This window comes from Sceloporus undulatus, chromosome 1, assembly GCF_019175285.1.
Source record: "Sceloporus undulatus isolate JIND9_A2432 ecotype Alabama chromosome 1, SceUnd_v1.1, whole genome shotgun sequence".
Classification (NCBI taxonomy): domain Eukaryota; kingdom Metazoa; phylum Chordata; class Lepidosauria; order Squamata; family Phrynosomatidae; genus Sceloporus; species Sceloporus undulatus.
In genome coordinates this window covers 2,852,969-2,877,082 of record NC_056522.1, presented here as the reverse complement: position 1 = coordinate 2,877,082, position 24,114 = coordinate 2,852,969, and the positions used below count along the sequence as shown (strand labels likewise).

General features: G+C 44.3%; 2 protein-coding genes across 2 annotated transcripts in view; one reads left to right on the top strand and one right to left on the bottom strand.

The window, feature by feature from the left end:
• Window positions 1-20,468, bottom strand: part of EFR3B (EFR3 homolog B) — a 140,316-nt gene extending 119,848 nt beyond the window's left edge. The window contains exons 1-2 of the mRNA XM_042448688.1: window positions 20,304-20,468; window positions 17,406-18,194 (exon numbers count right to left, since the gene is read on the bottom strand). Coding sequence (XP_042304622.1) covers window positions 17,406-17,412 — 7 coding nt within the window. The 5' untranslated portion in view covers window positions 17,413-18,194; window positions 20,304-20,468. The remainder of the gene's footprint in view (window positions 1-17,405; window positions 18,195-20,303) is intronic.
• Window positions 1-24,114, top strand: part of LOC121919807 (protein FAM71C-like) — a 1,121,343-nt gene that overhangs the window by 870,105 nt on the left and 227,124 nt on the right. The window lies entirely within an intron of this gene.

Below are 24,114 nucleotides of genomic sequence, written 5' to 3'. Positions count from 1 at the left end.
GGTGTGTGTGTGTATATATATAAAATAAATTAATAGAAGATTGGATTGAGTGGTTTTGCAACTACTTGCTTCACTATGAGCTGCTGTTGGATCGCCCAGGTTAACTGCAAGTAGTTGCAAAACCAATGAATTGAATCTTCTATCAATTTAATTTCTTTTAAATCATGTGCCCCTAGGTCCCCCCAGAAGCACAAAGGCAGCACTGAGAGCAGTGGGAAAGGGTGGATCTACCAAAAACTGAGGAGGGATGGTAAAATCCCCTCTGCCATTAGTCCCTCCAGAATGATGCGATTCAGATCCGCCGTTCCCACTTGTTGAACACACTTCTGAATCAATTCCTTTCAAAAGGACCACCAAAGAACTAGTGACAGGAAAGAGCTTTTTTTTTTTTTGCGTTTGCCTCACTTCATCGCAATTGAAACCGATCACAGTAGGATCAGAATCGGTTTCAAATGGGAACAACAGCCATATAACCCGATCAGCAATTCGTTTTAAATCGTACTGGGAACGCGGCCATAGAGTTGGAAGAGACCTCAAGGGCTATCCAAGCCAACCCCCTTCTGCCATGCAGGAATACCCTGTCAAAACATTTACACTGACAACGTGAAGGAAGTAAGGAAGATGAAATGAGAGAAGGAAGGAAGTTACAAGGAAGTGAGATACACTAGTAATGATAGCCTGTTAAGATTTTGATTGTTAAGTATATCCTCTTTGTAGATGAAAGGAAGATATGTTATGATGCATAGAGAATGACTGGTATGTTTTCATTGTTTTTAAGTGTATGTGTATATTTATTTGTCAGTGCTATGTGTTTGTTTAAATGACGTTTGTATGTTTGGAATTTATAATAAACCTATAATGTATTTTTTTAAAAACATTCCCTCTGACAGATGACCATCCAGACTCTCTTTAAAGGCCTCCAAAGAAGGAGACTCCGCCGCTCTCCAAAGCATCATGAACTGCTAACCAGAAAGAGGGAGAAAAATATTGCAACCCAATATAGAAATGGAGTGGAATAAAAATGCCACTGGCGTTCCAAGAAAACACACACACACAAAAGAGATTTTCACATCTGTATGGTGAAGAAAGCTATCCATGGCCATTATGTCCATGTATGGGAAGCAGGGTGCCCTTGAATGTTTCTGGCCTGAGCACAACAAAAGCTGGCAGTCCCCAAATTTTTAGTTTTGCAGAGAGTGAGACGCTGAAAACTGTTAACACCTGGAGCTCTTAGAGAATCACAAGAGTTGGAAAGGCCATCCAGTCCAACCCCCTTCTTCTGCCATGCAGGAATGCATAGGATCCTAGAGTTGGAAGGGACCCTCAAGGGCGATCCAGTCCAAACCCCTTCTGCCATGCAGGAATACACAGAATCCTTGAGTTGGAAGGGGCCCTTTAGTGTCTCATTAGTGGATTGCAATACCACTTCATTAGATACATCTTCTGCATTCATATGCATGTGTGATATACATCCATGTGCAATGTCCAAATTGCATCAGTGCATGATGGAGCTGCATGAAGAATTTCCTCTAGCTTACATCCACTGCTCTGGGTTCTATTCTCTGGAGCAGCAGAAAACAAGCTTGCTCCATCCTCAATGTGACACCCCTTCAAATACTTAAACAGGGCTATCATATCACCTCTTAACCTTCTCTTCTGCAGGATAAACATACCCAGCTCTCTCAAAAGGGCTTTGTAGTTTCTAGACGTTTCACCATTTTGGTTGACTTCCTCTGTGCAACCTCCAGCTTGTCCATATCCTTTTGAATTGTGGTGCCACAAAATGGGCTAAATATTCTAGGTAAGGTCTGACCAATGCAGAACAGAGAGGCACTAACACTTGATCTGGACATACAAGGATGCAGCCTGGATAATTTCTTCTCTCCATCCTGAATCTCTCACTTTCACCATTTTCTGACCCACAGAGGTCAAGTATTATCACAGAGAGAGAAAAAGCTTCTCTTCACCTTCCATCTTTCCAGATTTGGCCTTCTGCATGCAAAGCAGGCGCTCAGTCAGTACTTCAGAGCTGCAGCCACTTTTCTCACCAAACATAATTTGATCCAGGGAAAGATTTCACCTTCCCCAGAGATATTGCACATCTTGTTCTCCAGGGCAGACAATACGCCGGAACTTGTGCCCAGAGAGATCACTTGTCCCTGATATTCTCTGTGGCTCAGTTCCAGGCAGTTTCAAGGACTGTATCTCCTGCTATGTGCTTCTTTGAGGCCTAAGATCTTTGGTATGATCCTGCTGCCTCCCCAGGCAGCCTTCCTGGCTGCCTTCCTTAGATGGATGACTAAGGAACTTTCAACCGATCTAAGTTTGAAACGGAACATGTATAAGAAATGGAAAAAGGGGGAAATCACAAAAAAGGAATTCAAAGAAATAGCAGGCATTTGTAGGGTAAAGTCAGAAAAGCTAAAGCGCAGAATGAACTCAGGCTTTCCAGAGAGGTTAAGAACAATAAAAAGGGCTTTTTTGGATATGTCCGCAGCAAAAGGAAGAAGAAGGAAACGGTAGGTTCACTGCGTGGAGAAGATGGCAAAATGCTAACAGAAGACAGAGAAAAGGCAGAATTACTCAACACCTTCTTTGCCTCAGTCTTCTCAGAAAAGGAAAAGGGGCTCAACCTGAGGATAATGGAGCAGAGGACAGAATAAGTAAAGAGATAGTAGAGGAATACCTTGTTAATCTAAATGAATTTAAGTCTCCAGGACCAGATGAACTACATCCAAGGGTACTAAAAGAACTGGCAAATGTCATATCGGAGCCATTGGCAATAATAGTCTTTGAGGACTACTGGAGAACAGGAGAAATCCCAACCAACTGGAGAAGGGCAAACATTGTCCCCATCTTCAAAAAGGGAAACAAAAGAGGATCCCAATAATTATCATCCAGTTAGTCTGACATCAATCCCAGGAAAGATTCTGGAGCAGATCATTAAACAGAGAGTCTGTGAACATCTAGAAGGCAATGCCATCATCACAAAAAGTCAACATGGGTTTCAGAGAAACAAGTCATGCCAGATAAATCTGATCTCTTTCTTTGATAAAATTACCAGCTTGGTTGATGAAGGGAATGCTGTGGATATAGTAGATCTTGATTTCAGTAAGGCCTTTGACAAGCTTTCCCATGATATTCTTGCAAACAAGCTTGTAAAATGTGGACTAGACAAGGTAATTGTTACATGGATTTGTAACTGGTTGACCGGCCGAACCCAAAGGGTGCTCAACAATGGCTCCTTTCATCCTGGAGAGAAGTGACCAGTGGGGTGTCCAGTGGGGCTCTGTCCTGGGCCCAGTGCTATTCAACATCTTTATCAATGACCTGGATGACAGAATTGGGAGCATACTTATCAAATTTGCAGATGACACCAAATTAAGAGGAATAGCTAATACACCAGAGGACAGGATCAAGATTCAAAATGATCTGAATAGACTAGAAAGCTGGGCCAAAGCTAACAAAATGAAATTCAACACGGAGAAATGTAAGGTATTGCACTTAGGGCGGAAAAATAAAATGCACAGATATAGGATGGGTGACACCTGGCTGAATGAAACTACGTGTGAAAGGGATCTAGGAGTCCAAGTAGACCACAAGTTGAACATGAGTGAACAGTGTGATGCGGCAGCTAAAAAGGCCAATGCAATTCTAGGCTGCATCAATAAAAGTATAGTGTCTAGATCAAGAGAAGTAATAGTGCCACTCTATTCTGCTCTGGTCAGGCCCCACCTAGAATATTGTGTCCAGTTCTGGGCGCCACAATTCAGAAAGGACATTGAGAAACTGGAGCGTGTCCAAAGGAGGGCGACTAAAATGGTGAAAGGTCTGGAAACCTTGCCCTATGAGGAACGACTCAGGGAGCTGGGGATGTTTAGCCTGGAGAAGAGAAGGTTAAGAGGTGATATGATTGCCCTGTTTAAATATTTGAAGGGATGTCATATTGAGGAGAGAACAAGATTGTTTTCTGCTGCTCCAGAGAACAGGACCCGGAACAATGGATGCAAGCTCCAGGAAAAGAGATTCCAGCTCAACATTAGGAAGAACTTCCTGAGAGTAAGGGCTGTTCGACAGTGGAACAAACTCCCCCGGAGTGTAGTGGAGTCTCCTTCCTTGGAGGTCTTTAAGCAGAGACTAGATGACCATCTGCTGGGGATGCTTTGATTTGGATTTCCTGCATGGCAGAATGGGGTTGGACTGGATGGCCTGTGCGGTCTCTTTCAACTCTATGATTCTATGATTCAGGTTGCATCTACATTGCAGAATGAATGCAGTCTGACACTACTTTAACTGCCATGGCCCCATCCTATGGAATCATAGGGTTTGTAGTTTATTCTGACACCAGAGCTCACTGACAAGGAAGGCTAAATATCCTACAAAACTCCAAATCCCAGAATTTCATAGCATTGAGCCATGGCAATTAAAGTGGAGTCAAACTGCATTAATTCTGCACTGTAGATGCAGTATCAGACACATTTGAGGGGAACAATGAAGAGAAGGTCTTCTTGGTGGCTGCTCCCAGCTGCTCCCAGACTTAGAAATTAACTAGCCATTTTGGCCACCCAGACCATAAACTTCTAGGATTAAGAACAAGCTTTTTAGCTGCAAGCAGCAAAGAATCCAGTCATGTTTGTCCTCATTACAATATATACAGTATAGAGGTGATATGATAGCCCTGTTTAAATATTTGAAGGGATGTCATACTGAGGAGGGAGCAAGCTTGTTTTCTGCTGTTCCAGAGACTAGGACCCAGAATAATGGATGCAAGTTCCAGGAAAAGAGATTCCAGCTCAAGATTAGGAAGAACGTCCTGACAGTAAGGGCTGTTCGACAGTGGAACACACTCCTTCCTCAGAGTGTAGTGGAGTCTCCTTCCTTAGAGGTCTTTAAACAGAGGCTGGATGGTCATCTGTCAGAGATGCTTTGATTGAGATTTCCTGCATGGCAAGAGGTTGTGCAAATAAAGTGATATCAGAAATACCGGATTTGTAGTTTGGTGAGGAATTCAGCCTGGTCTATCAAAGCAGCCTCACCAAACTACAAAACCAAACTGTCAAACTGCTTTACCTCTGCAGTGTGGCTACACCTTGGGTCATGGCCAAGTCCATGCAAGAAGTCAGTGTCAGAGGGCAGAAGAAGAACCTGGCTCTCCTTTCCCCTTGTGTGTGTGTGCGCGCGCTCCTTCAAGTCCCCTGTTGATTTATGGTGACCCCATGAATTACAATGGGTTTTCTTAGGCAAGGAAGACTCAGAGGTGGTTTTGCCAAGTCCTTTCTCTAAAATACCATGGGCCCTTGGCATCCACTGGGGTTTGGTTCCAGGAACCCCCTGTGGATAACAAAATCTGTAGATGCTGAAGTCCCATTAAATACAATGGCACAGTAACATGGTCTCCTTTATATAAAATAGCAAAATCAAGGTTGGCTTTTTGGAATTTATATATTTTAAAAATATTTGCAAGCCGTGGCTGCTTGAATCTGTGGATAAAATAAATGCATGGATAAGCACAGCTGACTGTCCAGCCTACAGAGGTCCCATATCCAAGAACTAACAAGGTAGACCCTGTTTAGCTTCCCGGTTCAGGTGCTTTGGGTGGAATGTGCCTTTAAGTTGCCTCTTCACTTATGATAAACACATGAATTTCCTAGGGGTTTTTAAGGCAAGGAATCCTCAGAGGTGGTATTGCCAGTTCCTGTCTCTGAAATACAACCTATGGCACTTGGTCTGCATTGGTGGTCTTCCATCCAAGGACTAACCAGGGCTGACCTTGCTTAGCTTTGCAGATCAGACCGCATCTGGTGCCCTTAAGGCAGGAGTAGGCAACCTGTGGCCCGCAGGCTGGATGCGGCCCAGCAAGGCCTTGGGACCGGCCCCAGCCCGGTCCTGCCGCCGATTGCCGCCGGAGCCTTTGGCCCCTCACGTGAGGGCGTGGGGCCTTTGGCCTATCAGGAGGAGGCGGGCAAGGAGGGGCAAGCGGCAGGCAAGGGGGGCAATTGTCTATAGAAGCCTCCAAAACATGCATTTATATTAACATTTTTTAAAAAATCAGCAAATTTTTTTGCGTGTCCTCCATTTTTTTAAAAAGTGTCCTCCACTTAAGGCAATGATTCCCAAACTCTGGTCCACCAGGTGTTTTGGACATCATCTCCAAGAATCCTCAGTCATCTTGGCCAATAGTCTGGAAGAGTGTCCAGAGGAGGGCCACCAAAATAGTGAAGGGTCTGGAAACCATGCCTTATGCAGAGAGACTTAGGAGGATATCACACGACTGAAATTGGAAGTATAATCCAGTGCTATCCTGAACGCAATCATGCGTATTCACGTTATTTCACAAAAGGTTACCACACGTGATCGCTGGCAGTCCGAACGCACTCCGAACGCAATCCCACGTCAACCCACAGTTAAGTAAATTTGGTAAACTAGCGAAGTTGCAAACCCTGTTTCTAGGCAACTTTGCACTCAGTGCGCTGTTGTTTGGTGTGATGTGCATGTCTCCTTTGGTCCTGGTTCCCCCCTTCCCATCTGGAAGGGGGGGCTTCCCATGACGCCACGCTGCAATTCCGCTTCAATTTTGCTTCCGCTTGTCCTTCAGCATTGCTGAGGGGGGCTGCTGCCTGCTAACTAAGAGGCATGGACCGAGAGTCATTAGATAACCATTATATTCACATTTTAACATGACAAGAGTGAATAGAACATCTTCTTTCAACCATTCTTCCCGGCTCCCCTCCAACCTCTTTTGCAAATTGTGGGGTTCCTTGGTTCCTCTCTCTCACTCGCCTAAATATGCCACGCTCCAGTCATTTGGAGTCTCACGGAGCATGCGCAAGGGTGCCTATGCACAATTAAGAACCCACCAATGTGATGGCTTACTTTGCACAGAATCTGGGTCGCATTTGGGGAGGCCTTTACAGCGAATTTAAGGTGTGATAAGGAATGACATAATTGCGTGAATTTTCAAATTGACCTTGCTAACTTCTCTTTCGAAACTGAGAGCCTCCCGTCCTGTTTGATAAACTTCCTAGGGAGCTGGGTTGTGCTTAGCCTGGAGAAAGATATGATAGCCCTGTTTAAATATTTGAAGGGATGCCATATTGAGGATGGAGCAAGCTTGTTTTCTGCTGCTCCAAAGAATAGGAGATGGAGCAATTGATGCAAGCTACAGGAAAGGAGATTCTACCAAAACATTAGGAGCAATTTCCTGACAGTAAGGGCTGTTTGACAGTGGAAGACACTTCCTTAGAAGGTTGCGGAGTCTCCTTCTTTAGAAGTTTTTAAACAGAGGCTGGATGGTCATCTGTCAAGGATGCTTTGATTGAGAGTTCCTGCATGGCAGGAGGTTGGACTAGATGCCCTTGTGGTCTTTTCCAACTTTATGATTCTATGATATCTGGAAGGCTAGTATTTGGGAATCATTGCCTTAAGGTCTATTGCTCCCTTTTCTTGCTCCCACCTTACCCCCCAACAGCCAGCTTTCCCAACCCATCCCCAAGGTGCCCATTTACCGTTGCAAATGTGACAATCCACAGCTGCGGCTGTGCAGTCTATCAGGCCTCTCCGGCACGCCATTGCAGGCAGCGGTGCTCATCCGGTGGATGGTCTGGCTGGCAAGCAGAGCAACTGAGCCTCTAGTCTCGGAGGAGGAAGATGCGTCCCAAATCTTACAAGCTGCCCTGGATAAGTCTGTGGACCTCCTCCCTCCAGCACCCTCCCCAGATGCTTCCATGTGCAGAAAAACAACCTTAACTGGGGCAGCAAAAGCAGATTCCTCCTATTCTGGGGCCTCCAGGACTACATTTTCTGCCATCCTAGCTGTTTTCTCATCCTTCTCTCTTTCTCTGTTTTCACCTTTCCTGCAAAGGTTTCATTCTTCTTGACTTTCATTCCTTGCATTCTCAGCTCACGTTCAAGTAACCCTCTCATTCCTCTTCTTAGGACTTGTCTGTATTGTGTGTTGTGTGTTTCATCAAGTCATTTCCAACTTATGGCGACCCTAAGACCTATCACGGGGTTCACTTGGCAAGTTTCTACAGAGAGGATTTATTTGCCTTTGCCAGTCTCTGAGGCTGAGAGAGTGTGACACCCACTGGGTTGACATGGCTGAGGGAGGATTCGAACTCTGGTCTCCAGAGTCATAGTCAAATGCGCAAACCACTATGCCACTTGTCTACACCATTAAAATACTCTGCATTCCAGGTGATTAAAATGCAATCCAGCCACACGCGATTTGCAAGAGTTTGGGTCTTTTGCAAAGGAGAATCCTTAAAATCTGCAGAAAAAAACTTTGCAGTTTTTACCACAGTATCCCTGTGTATCTGCAAGAATGTGCATTATCAAAGTGTCTGCTGGGGAAGAATATACTCAGAAGGAATATACAAAGAACTCCCACTCTTTCACACTTTTTTCCTAGGTGTCTAAATCTGCAATTCGGTGGTGGTGATGGGGGGGGGGGTATCTTACTAAAAATGCCAGCCAAAGAACCCTTAAAATCCTAGAGTCGGAAGGTAGCCCAAGGGTCATCAGGCCTGACCCCTTGCCATGCAGGAAGACACCATCAAAACACTTTCCCATTTTTCTACAACCTTCTGAGAAGGAGATTCTGCTTCTACCCTTTGCAAAGCGATGGAAGAAAGGCAGCCAAAGCCAAGTGTGAGGTTTCACTGGGAGCAGAAGCAGAATAAACAGACGCTGCCCTGGTCTGTCATGGGGAAGATGCCAGCGAAGCCACTGGAGATGCCAAGAAGGTCATCCAGTCCATTAACACAGGAGGAGGGCAGGAGGTCTTGTTAGAAGCAGCAGGAGAGGCCTGGTTGGGAGCACAGAAGGGGCTATGCTTTGCTTTCTCTGGCCTCCTGCCTTCCTTCTGGGCTATTTTTGGGTTTTGTTTTGTATGTGAGATGCTAAGAAGGAGGGAGATACGGAGGTGGGGGTTGAGGAATAGCTGACACAGATGGCACCAGGCAGGGACTCCAAGATGCCATCTCAGCTTGGAAAGTGCCGGTCTCTCATTAGCAGCCCTCCTCTTCTGCATCCCCTGGGGAGCCCATCTTCTCAAATGCCAAAGGGGCTTGTCAAAATGGGAGATGTCAGTTAGGAGTGTGCCAAGGGAGGGCTGCCAGGATCAGATGCAGCTTCTCAGCTCCAGGCTCCCCTGGGAAAGGCAGCCTTGTCGGAGCCTGGCATCCATGAAAGCAGCTGTCAGGGCGCCATGGTTGGGTTGCTCCAAGATAGACAGCAGTGGATGAAACTTCCCAGGGGAGGATGAGACTGTGCGGATGGAAAAGCCCAAGGCAGAGGGACTGAGGTCAGAAAAGGCAGGTAGAGCCAAATGGGGAAACTCCAGAGCACTCAAGGGAGTTGCGGCTGGTGGCCTTAGAATGACAGAGCTGGAAGAGACCCCCAAGGGCCATCCAGTTCAGTGCTTCTGCCATGCAGGAACTCACAACCAAAGCATCCCCAACAGATGGCCATTCAGCCTCTGTTTAAAGACCCCCAAAGATGGAGACTCCACCACTCTCCAAGGGAGTGTTGTCCACTCTCAAACAGCCCTTAGGACTTTTTCACACAGAGGAATGTATCACCATCCCGAAAGAAGATGAAAGGGGGAGGGGGATCCGAAAATGCAAACAAATACATTGTAGCTTATCACACACAGAGACGAACACAGCGTCCATCCGAAAGAGAAAGCAGTACAAATGTGAATGAAATCACTGCATGAGTACATACCCATCGGCTTCGTGATTTCGAATTAGTGTGTTTGCGCACGCGCAGAGAGGACAGGATCCTATGGCTGAACTGGAGATGCATTTCATGCTAATGCAAATGAGAATTGAATGCGAATTTGCAGTGGAAAAGCATTTATGAATTTGATATTTCCCCAAATTCAGCTATTCCTGGGATATCTCATGATTGCATTTGGATTGCGTTCCATTTGCATGCGTCGTTTGAAGCTTTTTTGCAAAATTACGTCAAATACCTTGGATGACCCAAGATTAACCTTTGGTTAACCTTCCAATTTTCCCAGTGTGATAAAGTCCATACTGTCAGGAAGTTCCTCCTAATGTTGCGGGGGTTCTCTTTTCCTGCATCCATTGCCCCCAATCCTAGTCTCTGGAGCAGCAGAAAACAAGCTTGCTCCATCTTCAGTATGACACCCCTTCAATTATTTAACAGGTCTATCATATCACCTCTTAACCTTCTCTTCTCCAAGCTGAACCTACCCAGCTCCCTAAGTCGCCTCAAAGGGCTTGGTGGTTTCCAGGCCCCTCAACATTTTAGTTGCCCTCCTCTGAACGTGCTCCAGCGTTCCCAAATCCTTTTTGAATTCTGCTGTCCAGAACTGGACACAGCCTTGCATGTCTCTAGGGCAGGTGAATCTGCTCTGAGTTGTAGTTCAAACTTTAAAGGGGGTGTCCAAGGTGTGAATACTGGGGTGTATCCACACTGCAGAAATAAAGCAGTTTGACACCATTTGACTGCCGTAATTCAATCCTACAGAATCCTGCCATGGCTCAGTGCTCTGGAATTCTGGGATCTGCAGTTTTGTGGGATATTTAGCCTTCTCTGTCAGAGAGCTTGGGTGCAACAACAAACTCCAAATCCCAGGATTCCATGGTCTGCTCCGTTATTAATTCTCCATGTTATGACATGGAGCCATAGCAGTTAAAGCTGTGTCAAACTGCATTATTTCTTCATGGTGGCAGCAGCCTATGATAGGTTCAGCATCTTGGGTATCTCCCTTAAAGTTCAGACTAAAACCTAGAGCAGATTCACCATAAGAAGGCTAGAATCTTACTTTATGCCTGTATCGTATGCTCACCCCTCTATGGAAGCAGCTGGATATTTTAGTCCACTACAGACTGTCTCCATTCAATTGAAGGCTGTGGAAATCAAGTTGCACATGTGATGCCATGGTACGTGCAGGTGTCTGTTACACATGGTTGTACATTAAGCACAGCCTTTGCGTGCACACTGCATATTGCGACTGCATGTGCATGCCTATTTTCTAGTGCATTCACTGTGCATTTGGCACCTTGGTTCAGTAGTGCAACCCTGCCATTGAGCACAAGGGTTGCATAGCACAACTGAAGCATAACCCTGCATGTAAAGAGTTACACTAAAAAACTTTGCCACAGAATCTTGCCCCAAAATAGGAGAAGAGGTCAGGGAGTCTGGGCATGTCTTGGGAGAAAAGAGCGAAGCTGTTTCAACTGTGTCCAGAAACCAACTGTGATCCTAAATGGTGGATCTAGTAAGTATACAAACAGGGACTGAAGAGGTAAACCTCCTGGCTTGCAGCCATGTGCAGTGGCATCTCCAAATAGCCTCTCTCTCTCTCTCTCTCTCTCTCCATGGAGTCAAATTCCTCACAGGGATCAGCAGTGGCTCATACACAGAGCTAATAACAAAGAGTGATGGAGCTGAAGTCTCCCATTACTACTATATATTTGTCTATCCCTCCAACTGGAAAGTTTAGTCAACTGATGTAGGAAGGCATCACCCATCTTCTGTCTGGTTCGGAGGCCTACTACAGACCCCTTTGGTGTTGTCAGTGTTGCTTCTTTCTCCTATAATTTTCACTCCAATGCTATAGTCTCACCCTCCCTTCCATGCTGCAACTAGTCCTAGATCTCTTTGCAGTTGGTTGTTTTTTTACTGCTCTTGTTATGCAAGTTAACTTTGTGGCAACCCTCCAAATGGCAGACTTCCAAGAGCCTCTGCCATCCACTGCCCTGTGCAGAGTCCTTGCTCTCAGGGCAGTTGGGGAATGGCTGGCTTGCATACCCTCCAACATTTCCCAGATGACAAAACGGAGATTAAGTATTTGAAGGGGTGTCCCATTGAGGATGGAGCAAGCTTGTTTTTTGCTGCTCCAGAGATTAGAACATGGAACAATGGATGCGAGCTGCAGGAAAAGAGATTCCACCTTAACATTAGGAGGAACTTCCTGACAGTAAGGGCTGTTCGACAGTGGAAGACATTGCCATCAAGAATGGTGGGGTCTCCTTCTTTGGAGGTCTTTAAGCAGAGTCTGGATGGCCATGTGTCCCAGGGAGGGCTTGGATGATGTCTTCCTCCATGGCAAAATGGGGTGGGACTGGATGACCCTTGGGGTCTCTTCCGCCTCCATCTCTTGGTTCCATATGCATCAGCAAGTAACTGAAGTTTAGAAAAAGCAACTGTATTACGTGCAGAGATTAGTATACAGAACAGAATATTTCCCAATTGCTGAAAATGAATTATTATCAAACAACAGTTGACAATTGCAGAAACTGTTGGCAGACATCATCGCTTGTTGGCTGACTGCAGCAGCAGAACCTGGGTAGTTTTCTTTTCCATTTCGCCAAAAGATAAGCTTCTTTAACCGTACAATCAGCTACGGAATAAAGAAGATAAAGCTAATACTAAACACATTGATACGTATTAAAATGTGTTATGTAAGTTTCTTTATTGCATGTGTATGTAAACAGCCATGCATAGTTTAATTGCATTAGACAACTGTTTTCTACAGGTACACACTTTTAAAGGTTAACATCTCTTCCTCCTCCTCCTTTCTTCTTTTATCTGTGCCTTTCAAATAGGTCACATTACAATTAATACATTCCAGATTACTGTAAAGCCAGAACAATTTCACAGACGTTGCTGAAACCTGCCACAAGGTCCACAAATAATTTACAGGTTTCAGTAATGCCTGAGTATTGCTTACAGGAGGAACCTTCGTCCCCAAATAAGGATCCTGGACCCTCCACATAATTTTCCTTCCGTCTCCAAATTTCTCAATAAAAAGTTCATTTGAGCATTTAGAAACACAGTTTAAGAAAAAGGAGCTGGAAGAGTGACCCAAGGGAATGCAAACACAGCAAATAGAAGAGTTCTCGGTGGGAACATTTTTCAGTCTCTCATTCCCTCTGCTTTGCTGAAAATTCAGGAACGGATGGAAAATTTCATGGGGAGGGCGGAATTATTATTTGTGGAAGCAATGTGTTCATGCTCACCCCCCCCCCCCCATAGTTATACCCTTGAGTAACACCTATTCTTTATATCCACACTGCTACAACACTGATAGGTGCATGGGTTTCTGCAGCATCCACTACCACCACCATCATCCTTTTGCATTATGAGCATCACAGGTTGCATCTGCACTGTGGAATTAATCCAAGCTGACTCCACTTTAACTACCACACGGCTCTATGCTCTGGAATCCTGAGATTGGTAGCTTTGTGAGATATATAGCCTTCTCCCTCAGAGAGCTCTGGTGCCACAACAAACTACAAATCCCCAGATTCCATTGGATGAAGCCATGATAGTTAAAGCAGTGTCAAACTGTATTAACTGCAGCATGGCAGCAGCCTCATGCTAACCAGAGCTAAATGCAATCTGGGAAGCCACATTCTGCAAAGGACAGGTCATTTTCTCTGATATTTACATCCCTGCAAATAAAATAAAGGAAGGGAAATAAAGGAGATTGTACCAATGTTTATGCCATCAACCAGCCACAACTTCCTTTTCCTCCTAATGTCACCGCGCCACTGAAGCATGCTCAGAAGCATCATTAACATTTATAAATATCTGCTAGCCTGATGTGTTTTTAATTCGCTGGACTCAGTACTTGAAAGCAAATGGCCCTGAGGGGGAGTGGGAAATGTCATATTAAACAATGATGAAGGCTGCAAAAACAGAGAGCTAAGCCATCTTCATTTAATGGGTATTAGCTTTCCCTGTGGCCAGAAGGAAGGACCCCAATTCAACCCTGCCATGTGGGAAAGGGTAGTTTCATACTTGCATGAGCAGGGCATACATACCGTCTCATTGCCTTAATTTAGGGAGTGTCCTGATTAATCCTTGGCCTTCCCATTTTTTCAGCTGCTCTTAAAATGTCCTGATTTCTCTCTCTTCTTCCTACTTGTCCCCTTGGTCCTCAGCTTATTGCAAACTTCAAAGTGCAAAAGTAGTTTGTACTCCATTAACTTTGCAGGAGAAGAGGAGAGGGCACAATCTTGCCCTTCCCAGGAGGCAGAGGCAAAAGCAAACTGCTGCAGGAGAGATGAGCCAAATTCTCATCCCCAAATCAACTCTCCAGCAAGCAAACAACCAACTGCGACTCATTGGTTAGTTCATTACACAATTAAGTTACTTGGAGCCACTAGATGCTTAAAAAGATGCTTTAGTCGACCCCAAAGATGAACCAGGCATGTCTGCAGGTTTATGTTTGTGCCTTCAAGTCGCCTGTCAACTCATGGGGACTCCGTTAATTTCATAGGGTTTTCTTAGGTGAGGAATTCTCAGAGGCGGCTGTCATTCAAACACACACAGCCAGGAACTTAGTTTCCTGTTTGGAAATTAAGCCAGAAATCTTAACTCAAGGAGCAGTTCCCAAATCAAGGGGAAATGAGAGGATTATTTTCTCACTTACTTGAGGAGATAGGGTAAGAATCATTTAATCTTCCCTACAACAGAAAGCGGATGCAGAGAAGAGTGGACAGTGAGCCTAGGAGGAGTAGCTAATACTCCAAAGGAGAGGATCAACATTTGAAATGACTTATTAAGTAGATTAGAAAGCTGGGCCCACACTAAAAAACTGAAATTCAACAGGGAGAAATGTAAGACGGAAAACATGAAATGCATAGATATAGGATGGGGGACACCTGGATTAAGGAGACTTCTATATGTGAAAGGGATCTAGGAGTCCAAGTAGACCACAAGTTGAACATGAGACAAAAGTCAATCAATCGATCAATCAATCAACCATTTTATTCATACTTGTCTTTTCCACAAGACTGGTAATATCACCTGGATTTAAACCAAGAGAGAGAAGCATGCAACCTTCTGGGTTTTTAACGGACTGCAAATCCCAGCATTCTTCACTATTGTCCATGCGCATGGGGGCTGTCAAACATGTGTGTGTGTTGTGTGCCTTCAAGTCATTTCTACTTATGTCAACCGTAAGGCGACTCTATCATGGGGTTTTCTTGGCATGATTTGTTCAGAGGAGGTTTGCCATTGCCTTCCCATGAGGCTGAGAGACTGTGACTTGCCCCAGGTCACCCTCCGACATTTCAGAGATGAAAACTGAGACATATGTGGCCAAGCAACATCAGAGTGTGGCAAAGATGGCAAAAGAAATTAACAAGGAAGATATTAACATTTGCCAGAGCCTCTTGGAAAGGGCAAGAATCTGCACATCTCTCTTCTCCTCTCTGATGAGTTAATAGAGTGCAAACTCCTTTTTCACTTTTACTTTGCAGCAACTGAAGCAAGTTGAGGACAAAAGGGAAAAGTGGGAGGAGGAGGAGGAGGAGGAGAGAAACTGGGACATTTTCAAAGCATCTGGAAATGTGGGATGGCAGAGGAATAATTGCGACTATCTCTGCTAAATCAGAACAGTTGGAAGACATGAGTCCAACAACCTCTGTCCCAACCCTGATTTTAATAAAAGCCTTCCCTGTAAAGCACGCCTTCCTATCCCTAGGTTATGCAGAGAAACTCTTAATCCTCCCGCTCTGTCCCATCCCAAAATGGAAGAGGCAGCAACCCTCATTTTGCAAATGAAATACTAATAAGATGGCACAAGGAGCCAAAGTCCCACTGTTACTGGGCCCTGAAAGGGGAAAGAAGCCGAACCAAAAAGAGTACAAGTTGAGCCTTCCTTATCCGAAATGTTTGGGACCAGAAGTGCTTGGGATTTTGGATTTACTGTATTTGGGATACCTGTACTTTCTTATACACACACACACACACACACACACACACTTAATGAGATAGTATGCATGTATTGTTGGATATAAGTGGCATGTAAAGCTGGATGTAAATGTATTTCAGAATATTTTTTGGAGTTTGAAATACTTGTACTTACTGATATATATTCATAATGAGATATCTTGGAGATGGGACCCAGCTCTAAACAGACTGAAAAAGATCAGTACATGTATCGATCTGATGTGTTTGCTTGTTTATTATTGCTGCTGTTGTTGTTGCTATTATTGCTATAATTATTATTATTTTAAAATTTCAGAATATTATTTTTCAGTTTAATCCTACTTTTAAATGGTGGTACCAGGTTGAGTCTCCCTCATCCGAAAGGCTTGGGACCAGAACTGTTTTGGAACTGAGATCTTTTGGAGATGGGACTTGAGTCTAAACATGAAATTCATTTATGTTTCATATGAGATAGCCATAAAAAACGGATCAAAATTGTCCTCTCTTCCTTCATCGGCACCTTATTGTACACCTGGCCTGAAGGTAATTTTAGACATCATAGTTTTGTATAATTTTGTGCATGAAACAAAAGTTGTGTACACTGAACCACCAGAAAGCAAAGGTCTTGCTGTCTCAGCCACCCATGAAAAAAGGTTTTGGTTTTTGGAGTGTATGAGATTTTGGGATTTCTGGATAAGGGAGACCCAATCTATATCTACAGGGCATCAAGCAACCAAAGAGACCGCTTGACCCTGGGCTCTATTTCGACCTTTGCTGATGATTGGAGGTAGCCACATCTCTCTCCATCCCTCTGCATACAATTTTAATCTTTTAATTGTTTTAATGCATTTTAGTATTTTCAATGGTTTTAATATAGTGTTTAATTTTATACTTCCATTTAACTTTTCTAGTGTTTTTTAAATTAGAGAGCCAGTATAGCATAGAGGTTTGAATGTTGGACACCAACCCTGGAGACCAGGGTTCGAATTCCCACTCAGCCATGGAAACCCACTGGGCGACCTTGGGCCAAGTCACTCTGATGTTTATCACACTATGCTCTTAAAGAGCTACAATTCCAGTGTGACTCCTCTAGCAGCCTCCTGTTGCATGCTGGGATTGGCAGTTTTAAGGAGCTGAACTTCTCTGCCTGAGAATTCTAAATACCCCTCCTTAAAACTGCCAATCCCAGCATGCAACAGGAGGCTGCTAGAGGAATCACACTGGAATAGTAGCTCTTTAAGAGCTCGTCTGATAAACACAGCCTCAAGGGAAAGCAATGGCAAAACTCCTCTGGACAAACCTTGCCAAGAAAACCCCATGATAGGTTCGCCTTAGAGTTGCCATAGTTCAGAAACAACTTGAAGGCACATGACAACAAGTATTTTAATTACTTGGATAGTTTGTAGAATTTGTGAAGTCAAAGGCTTTCATGGCCAGCATCCATAGTATTTTTGTGAGTTTTTCAGGCTCTGTGGCCATGTTCTAGAAGAGTTTATTCCTGACATTTCACCAGCATCTGTGGCTGGCATCTTCAGAGAAGTTTATAGGGTTGTTTAACTGTATACTCTCATTTAACGTTCGTAGTGTTCTTAAACCTGCGTGATTCAAATTGCCATCAGCCCCCTTGAGTCCCATTATTGGGAGAAAGGTGGGCTATAAAATAATAATAATAATAATAATAACAACAACAACAACAACAGTGTGTTTACCTGTCATTCTGGGGTCTTGCTGATGATCTCCTTGTTGTCCTGTTGAAGTTCAAGCAGGTACAGGACTTAAAAAAAGCCAAATCCTGGAGACCAAGAAGGAGTCCTGCAAGAGTTTGGTGGCAAGGCGGCACACAGAAAGCACCAGCTCTGGTCCTCTTTTCAAGATATTAAAAACAACTTCTTTCAGAATCAGGTCTCAAGATCCCTAAATCAGATTTTCCTTTGTAGTTTGCACTCTTTTCTCCAGAACAAGGCAAGGTTTCCCTGCAATATTATCTCTTCTATTTTCAGCAAACATCCAAGGATGGAAACCCCAGGCCACCCAGGCCACCTGCTCCTAAGACGGATCAGACAGATGCTCTGATGCTCATTTCCAACACCAGAGAGCTCAGCAACATGTTGTTTCTCCTCTTCTGCGATCAGTCTCACAGTCTCCGGCACTGTTGGACTCCACTGTGCCAAAAAGTGATGCCAAAGGCTAAAATCCAAGGGTGGGTCACCTGTGTCCAGCTTCCAGCTTTGCAATGCCTGATGCCAAGGAGCCTTTGCTAGAGATGGCGTGAGATCCTTTGTCAAGCCAGGTCCCTTCCTTCAGTTGTCTGCTCCTGCCTTCTTCATGCCAGGCAGCCCGGCACTGTTTCCATGGCCACGGGTAGCAGCTGTCAGTGGTGCCAGCGGGGGCTTCTTGACAGCTATGGGAACTCAGCCATCCGTGCGTCACACCCCTTGTGCAAAGGCCCGAGTCTCAGATTTGGCTCTGGCAAGAAAAGGATGCATGCCTCGCTTGGTCTGAAAGCATGAGAGAAGAGGAAGTTTTCTTGGTGCATTATTATTACTATTACTATTATTATTATTATTATTATAGTCCAGAATATCAGTATGCAAAGCGATCTTGTAGCACCTTTGAGTCTAACCAAATGAGCATTGTATGGCACTGTGCAAAATAATAATAAAGGTTTGTCATTGTGGTTAACTGCCCTCGAGTCTATCTCGACCCCTGGCAACCCTGCGGATGAGACATCTCCAAGGCCCTCTGTGCTCCACTTCTCTACGCATAGAATCATAGAGTTGGAAGAGACTCCATGGGGTATCCAGTCCAACCCCATTCTGCCATGCAGGAACTCTCAATCAAAGCATCCCTGATAGATGGCCATCCAGCCTCTGCTTAAAGACCTCCAAAGAAGGACACTCCCCCACCCTCCGAGGGAACATCTCCCACTGTCAAACAGCTCTTAGTGTCAGGAAGTTCCTCCTAATGTTGAGGCAGAATCTCTTTTTCTGTAGCCTTGCATCCATGGTTCCTTGTCCTAGTCTCTGGAGCACCAGAAAACAAGTTTGTTCCATCCTCAGTATGACATCCCTTAAAATATTTAAACAGGGCTCAACTCCTGCAAACTCATACTCAAAGTGATCTCTTGAACAGAGTCCATCAATCTAGCATGTGGTCTTCCTCTCTTTTTACTACCCTCTACCTTTCCTAGCAGTACAGTTTTTTCCAATGATTCATGCCTTCTCATGAAGTATCCAAAGTACGACAGCTTCAATTTGGCCATCTTGGCTTCCAGGGAGATTTCCATCTTGGTCTGCTCCAGGACCCATTTGTTGCTCTTTTTGGCTGTCCATGGGATCCTCAGCACTCTTCTTCAGCACCACATTTCAAATGAGTTGATTTTCCTCCTCTCCTCCTTCTTAAATGTCCAGCTCTCAGGTCCGTGGGTAGCATTAGGTTGCATCTCCCTTATCTGAAATGCTTGGGACCAGAAATGATTGGTGTGGGATATAGTTTTCCAAGTACCAAATCAAATTAATCAGGACAAAGCAAAAGAAGCAGTAATACCCAATTTATTAATTACATTATTGCAAGACGGGGTGTCCATTCATTTGAGATGTGGGGCTGGAGAAGAGTGCATGAGGTTACCATGGACAGCCAAGAAGTCAAACAAATGGGTCCTAGAGCAGATTAAATCAGAAATCTCTCTGGAAGCCAAGATGACAAGACTGAGGCTGTTGTACTTTGGCCACATTACGAGGCTCACAACTCACTTGGGGAAAATAATAATGCTGGGAAAGGTGGAGGGAAGCAGAAAGAGAGGAAGGCCAGATGCCAGATGGAGGGACTCTATTAAGGAGGTTCTGGGTATGAATTTGCAGGACCTGAGCAGAGCAGTGGAGGAGAGACGGTCTTGAAGACGTCTCATCTGCAGGGTCGCCATGGGCTGAGATCAACTCGAGGGTGGATAACAACAAAAACATGGGCCTCATTCCCACTACTTTTTAAACTGAATCGCAAACTGGTTTGAATCAGTTTAAATGACCATGGTTCGCACTTGAACCGAATCGCTGATTTGGAGAGGGAGGCCATGCACTAAACCCATTTAACCCATGTCTTTTTGACACTGATCGATTGGAATCAATTTAAATTTGCCCTTTGGCCAGCTGGAATGGGTCCTTTTTGAACTGATTCATTCGTCAATGTGAATCACAAGTGGGTTATTTTATTTTGCAGCAAGAAAATGCGATCGGGGCAAATGTAGTGTGAATCACGCTCCACTGCCGAACCGATCCATCCATTTGGACCACAAAGCAATTTATTTGTTAGTGGGAATGTGGGCATGATATTTTACAAGTACAACAACAACAACAAATAGCCAGCCATGCTAACAGTATACAAGACACACAAAGATAGGGGAAGAAAAGAGCAATAGAAATGTAGAATTGTTTTAATGGTTTTTATTTCTGCAGTGTCGATGCAGCCTTAGCCTGCAGGAAATTGCAAAAGGAAGGAGAAGGGAGGGGATGGGAGAAGACCCCCTTCTTAGGATCTCTCCTCTTCATGCCCAGCCAGAATCCCCTCTTTTGCCCAGTCCAAAGCCACCATCCTGGCTCAGAGGTCCTTACCTAGATGGTCCAGTCACTTCTCCGTAGCTTCCACCTGTTTTGCAAATCAGCAGCTGGCAAACTGCTGGCTGTGCCTCTTCCAAAACTTCACAGGGGCCCAAACTGCCCCGGAGGATCTCTGATCCCCTCCATACAGAAACCAAGACAGCAGAGAGGGACTGGAAGTGAAAGGCCGAATGCCCAAGGGGTGAAAGGCAGGTCTATTATTGGAACAAGAGGACAGTGGAGAAATGTATCCGGCTAACACTCCCCAGCTGTCCCATGGCATGTGGCACATTGGAGGCCTTTGGAGCTGGCGGAAAGAATACGTCACAGAGACGCCGTTTTGGTGTTCCTCTTCCCAAACCCACTTCTGCAAATTTACGAAGCCACTTCTACAAACCTTTTTCTCTCGGTGTGCATGTGTGCCGTCAAGTCATCTGTCAACTTATGGGGACTCCATGGATTCCGTAGGGTTTTCATAGAATCGTAGAGTTGGAAGAGACCACAAGGGCCATCCAGTCCAACCCCATTCTGCCATGCAGGAAATCACCATCGAAGCATCCCCGATAGATGGCCATCCAGCCTCTGTTTAAAGACCTCCAAGGAAGGAGACCCCACCACAATCTCCAAGGGAGTGTCTTCCACTGTCTAATAGCTCTTACTGTCAAGACATTCTTCCTAAACCTGAGGAGGAATCTCTTTTCCTAAAGCTTGCATCCATTGTTCCATGTCTTATTCTCTGGAGCAGCAGTAAACAATCTTTCTCCCTCCTCAATATGACATCCCTTCAAGTACTTAAACAGGGCTATCATATCACCCCTTAACCTTCTCTTCTCCAGGCTAAACATCCCCAGCTCCCTAAGTCATTTCTCATAAAGCATGGTTTCCAGACCCATCACCATTTTGCTTGTCCTTCTCTGGACATGCTCCAATTTGTCAACATCCTTGTTGAATTCTGAACACAATATTATTCCAGGTGAGGCCTGATCAAAGTTGTGCTATGACTTCCCTTGATCAACACTATACTTAGGCAAGGATTCCTCAGAGGTGGTTTTTGCCAGTTCTGTTAAGCACCCCTGCATACCTCTCACTGTATTTTGGGGTCTTCACATTTTGATATCTCGTATCTGGAGATTGCATGTTTTGGAGAGATAGATGATCTTTCAGGAACACTAAAGATCAGGCTCCCAGCTGGCCAGATAGCCCATTGCTTGGAGCTAGTTTTAAGGTATAAATATGGTTTTAAAACCTAACGTCTGCACACACATGCCTGCACTTTGTGTAAGTTCTGTGTCACCCTAAGATCTCCCAGTCTGATCCTTTCCATCTTTCCATGGTCTTCTCTTCAGACAAGTCATTATAACCCCATTGCAAACCCCTAAAAACTCTACTATCCCCTTTCTGTATTTCCATTTTGGTTAGCTCTGTATGCTGGCCCTGTTTGGATTGCTATCGTGTGTGTGTGTGTGTGTGTGTGTGTGTGTGTGTGTGTGTGTGTGATTGCACGCTGCATATTTTTATTTCTATAAAACCTTAATTCACTCAAGGCCTGGAGTCCTCCCAGTTAGTACTGGTATACACTGGTACAAATGGTTCAAAGGTTACCCAAGCCTCTTGCAAAGCTAACTTCTCCAGCATTTGGGGGAAAAGGTTTTATACTGTTTTAACTAGGTTATTTTAACTGTCGTTTTTTAAGCAACTGTTTTAAAAGTGTTTTTCTCTTGTGAGCCGCCTTGGGTCCTTTTCTGGGAGAAAGGCAGCCTAGAAATGAAATAAATAAATAAAATACGCATTTGAAGTATTGCTGTCAGTCGGTGGGGACCCCCCCAGTCCACCCTCCTATTCTTTGGGTAACAGTTCCTTCGTCTAAAGTAGAGTCTGTAGCACCTGGGATTCATTGATGGTCTCCCATCCAAGTACTAACCAAGGCTTAGGTTAGTTTCCAAAATCAGGCAGGGTTCTAGTGCCTTTAGGTTATTATCTCTGCACATTTTTGGCTTCTCTGGGAACTACCCTACTTCTGCAAACAACAAAATTTGTTCAGTAAACTACCACTATGAAGACTAACTTTTTCTGCAAACGGCATCCTGTTGCAAAATACAAAGCCTCTTCTGAAAACTATCTGTGCAAAGACTGGCCTCTTCTGCAAACTTCTACCCGCTTTTTGAAAACGGAAAAGCCTCTTCTACTAATTACTTCTGCAGAATAGTAGCACTCTTCAAAGAGATTGCCTTGTTACTTTATTGCAGCCTAAAAAGACTTAAGGGAATCCTAGAGTAACTTTGAAAGTAACTTGGAAGAAGGCATTTGTAGCGCATGTTTTTGCGGATTCCAGTCCACTTCATTTGGTGCTTGAGAAGCTTATGTTATAAAAACCATCATTGCCCCAGTTAGTCTCAAAGGTGATATTGGATTCCTAATGTCTTTCACCCCTGCAAAAGTAGCAAACTTTTGCAAACTACCACAGAATTAACAGTATGGATGGAGACATCAATTCGCGCCTCAGAAGGTGCATCTGCACTGTAGAAATAATGCAGTTTGACACCACTTTGACTACTGTAGTGCCATCCTATGAAGGAACAATAGGGTTTGTAGTTTTCCACGATGTTTAGCCTTCTCTGCCAAAGAGTGCTGGTGCGTTACAGAACTACAAGTCCCAGGATTCAGCAGGATGGAGCCATTGCAACTAAAGTAGTGTGAAACCGCATTATTTCTACAGTGTAGGTGCACCCTGGGAAATGAATCTGTGGCTTTATGGCTCATTTTATTAATTTAGAAAATTAGCTCTGGAATGAAGCAAGTGCTGGGATTCCCGTTTAAGTGAATCCCTTTCATTAACAAAAAATTAATTTAATAGAGTTGCCCAGTGCACTTGGAGCATTTCCAAACTAATTCATAACTTAATTGCTTCTAATTTGCTAACGGCTTTCACTGTCCAAAGAGCAACTGGCCTGTAAACTAGAAGTCTCCCAGCTAAGTGTCAGAATCAGAGAATCATATGGTACCATGCTTCTCTTGCAAACATAATGTGGCAATCCATACCTCTTTGCACAAACCATATAGGCAATTTTTAAACCATTTTATCATGATTTTGCCTTGACATTTTAGACTGGTAACATTGAACCACCTATCTATCTTCACATGTTCAGTAAAGTTTATTTTTTCCCTTTTGCAAAGTGGCTCCAAGCCCTGAATAAGGAGACTTATATGATTTGGCTATTGGATTCAGAATTTGAAGGTGATAAATAAGGAGGATTAATGCAGAACAAAACCCAGAATCTTGGACTTAGGGGGCATCGTCCTGGAGAGAAGTGACCAATGGGGTGTCCAGTGGGGTTCTGTCCTGGGCCTAGTGCTATTCGACATCTTTATCAATGACCTGGATGACAGAATTGGGGGCATACTTATCAAATTTGCAGATGACACCAAATTAAGAGGAATAGCTAATACTCCAGAGGACAGGATCAAAATTCAAAATGACCTGAATAGACTAGAAAGCTGGGCCAAAACTAACAAAGTGAATTTCAACACGGAGAAATGTAAGGTATTGCACTTAGGGTGGAAAAATGATATACACAGATATAGGATGGGGGACACCTGGCTTAAGGAGATATATATGTGAGAAAGGGATCAAGTAGACCACAAGTTGAACAAGAGTCAACAGTGTGATGCAGCAGCTAAAAAGGCAATTCTAGGCTGCATCAATAGAAGTATAGTGTCTATCAAGGGAAGTAATAGTGCCACGGTATTTGCTTTGGTCAAGCCTCACCTAGAATAATACTGTGTCCAGTTTTGGGCACCATAATTCAAAAAGGACATTGAGAAACTG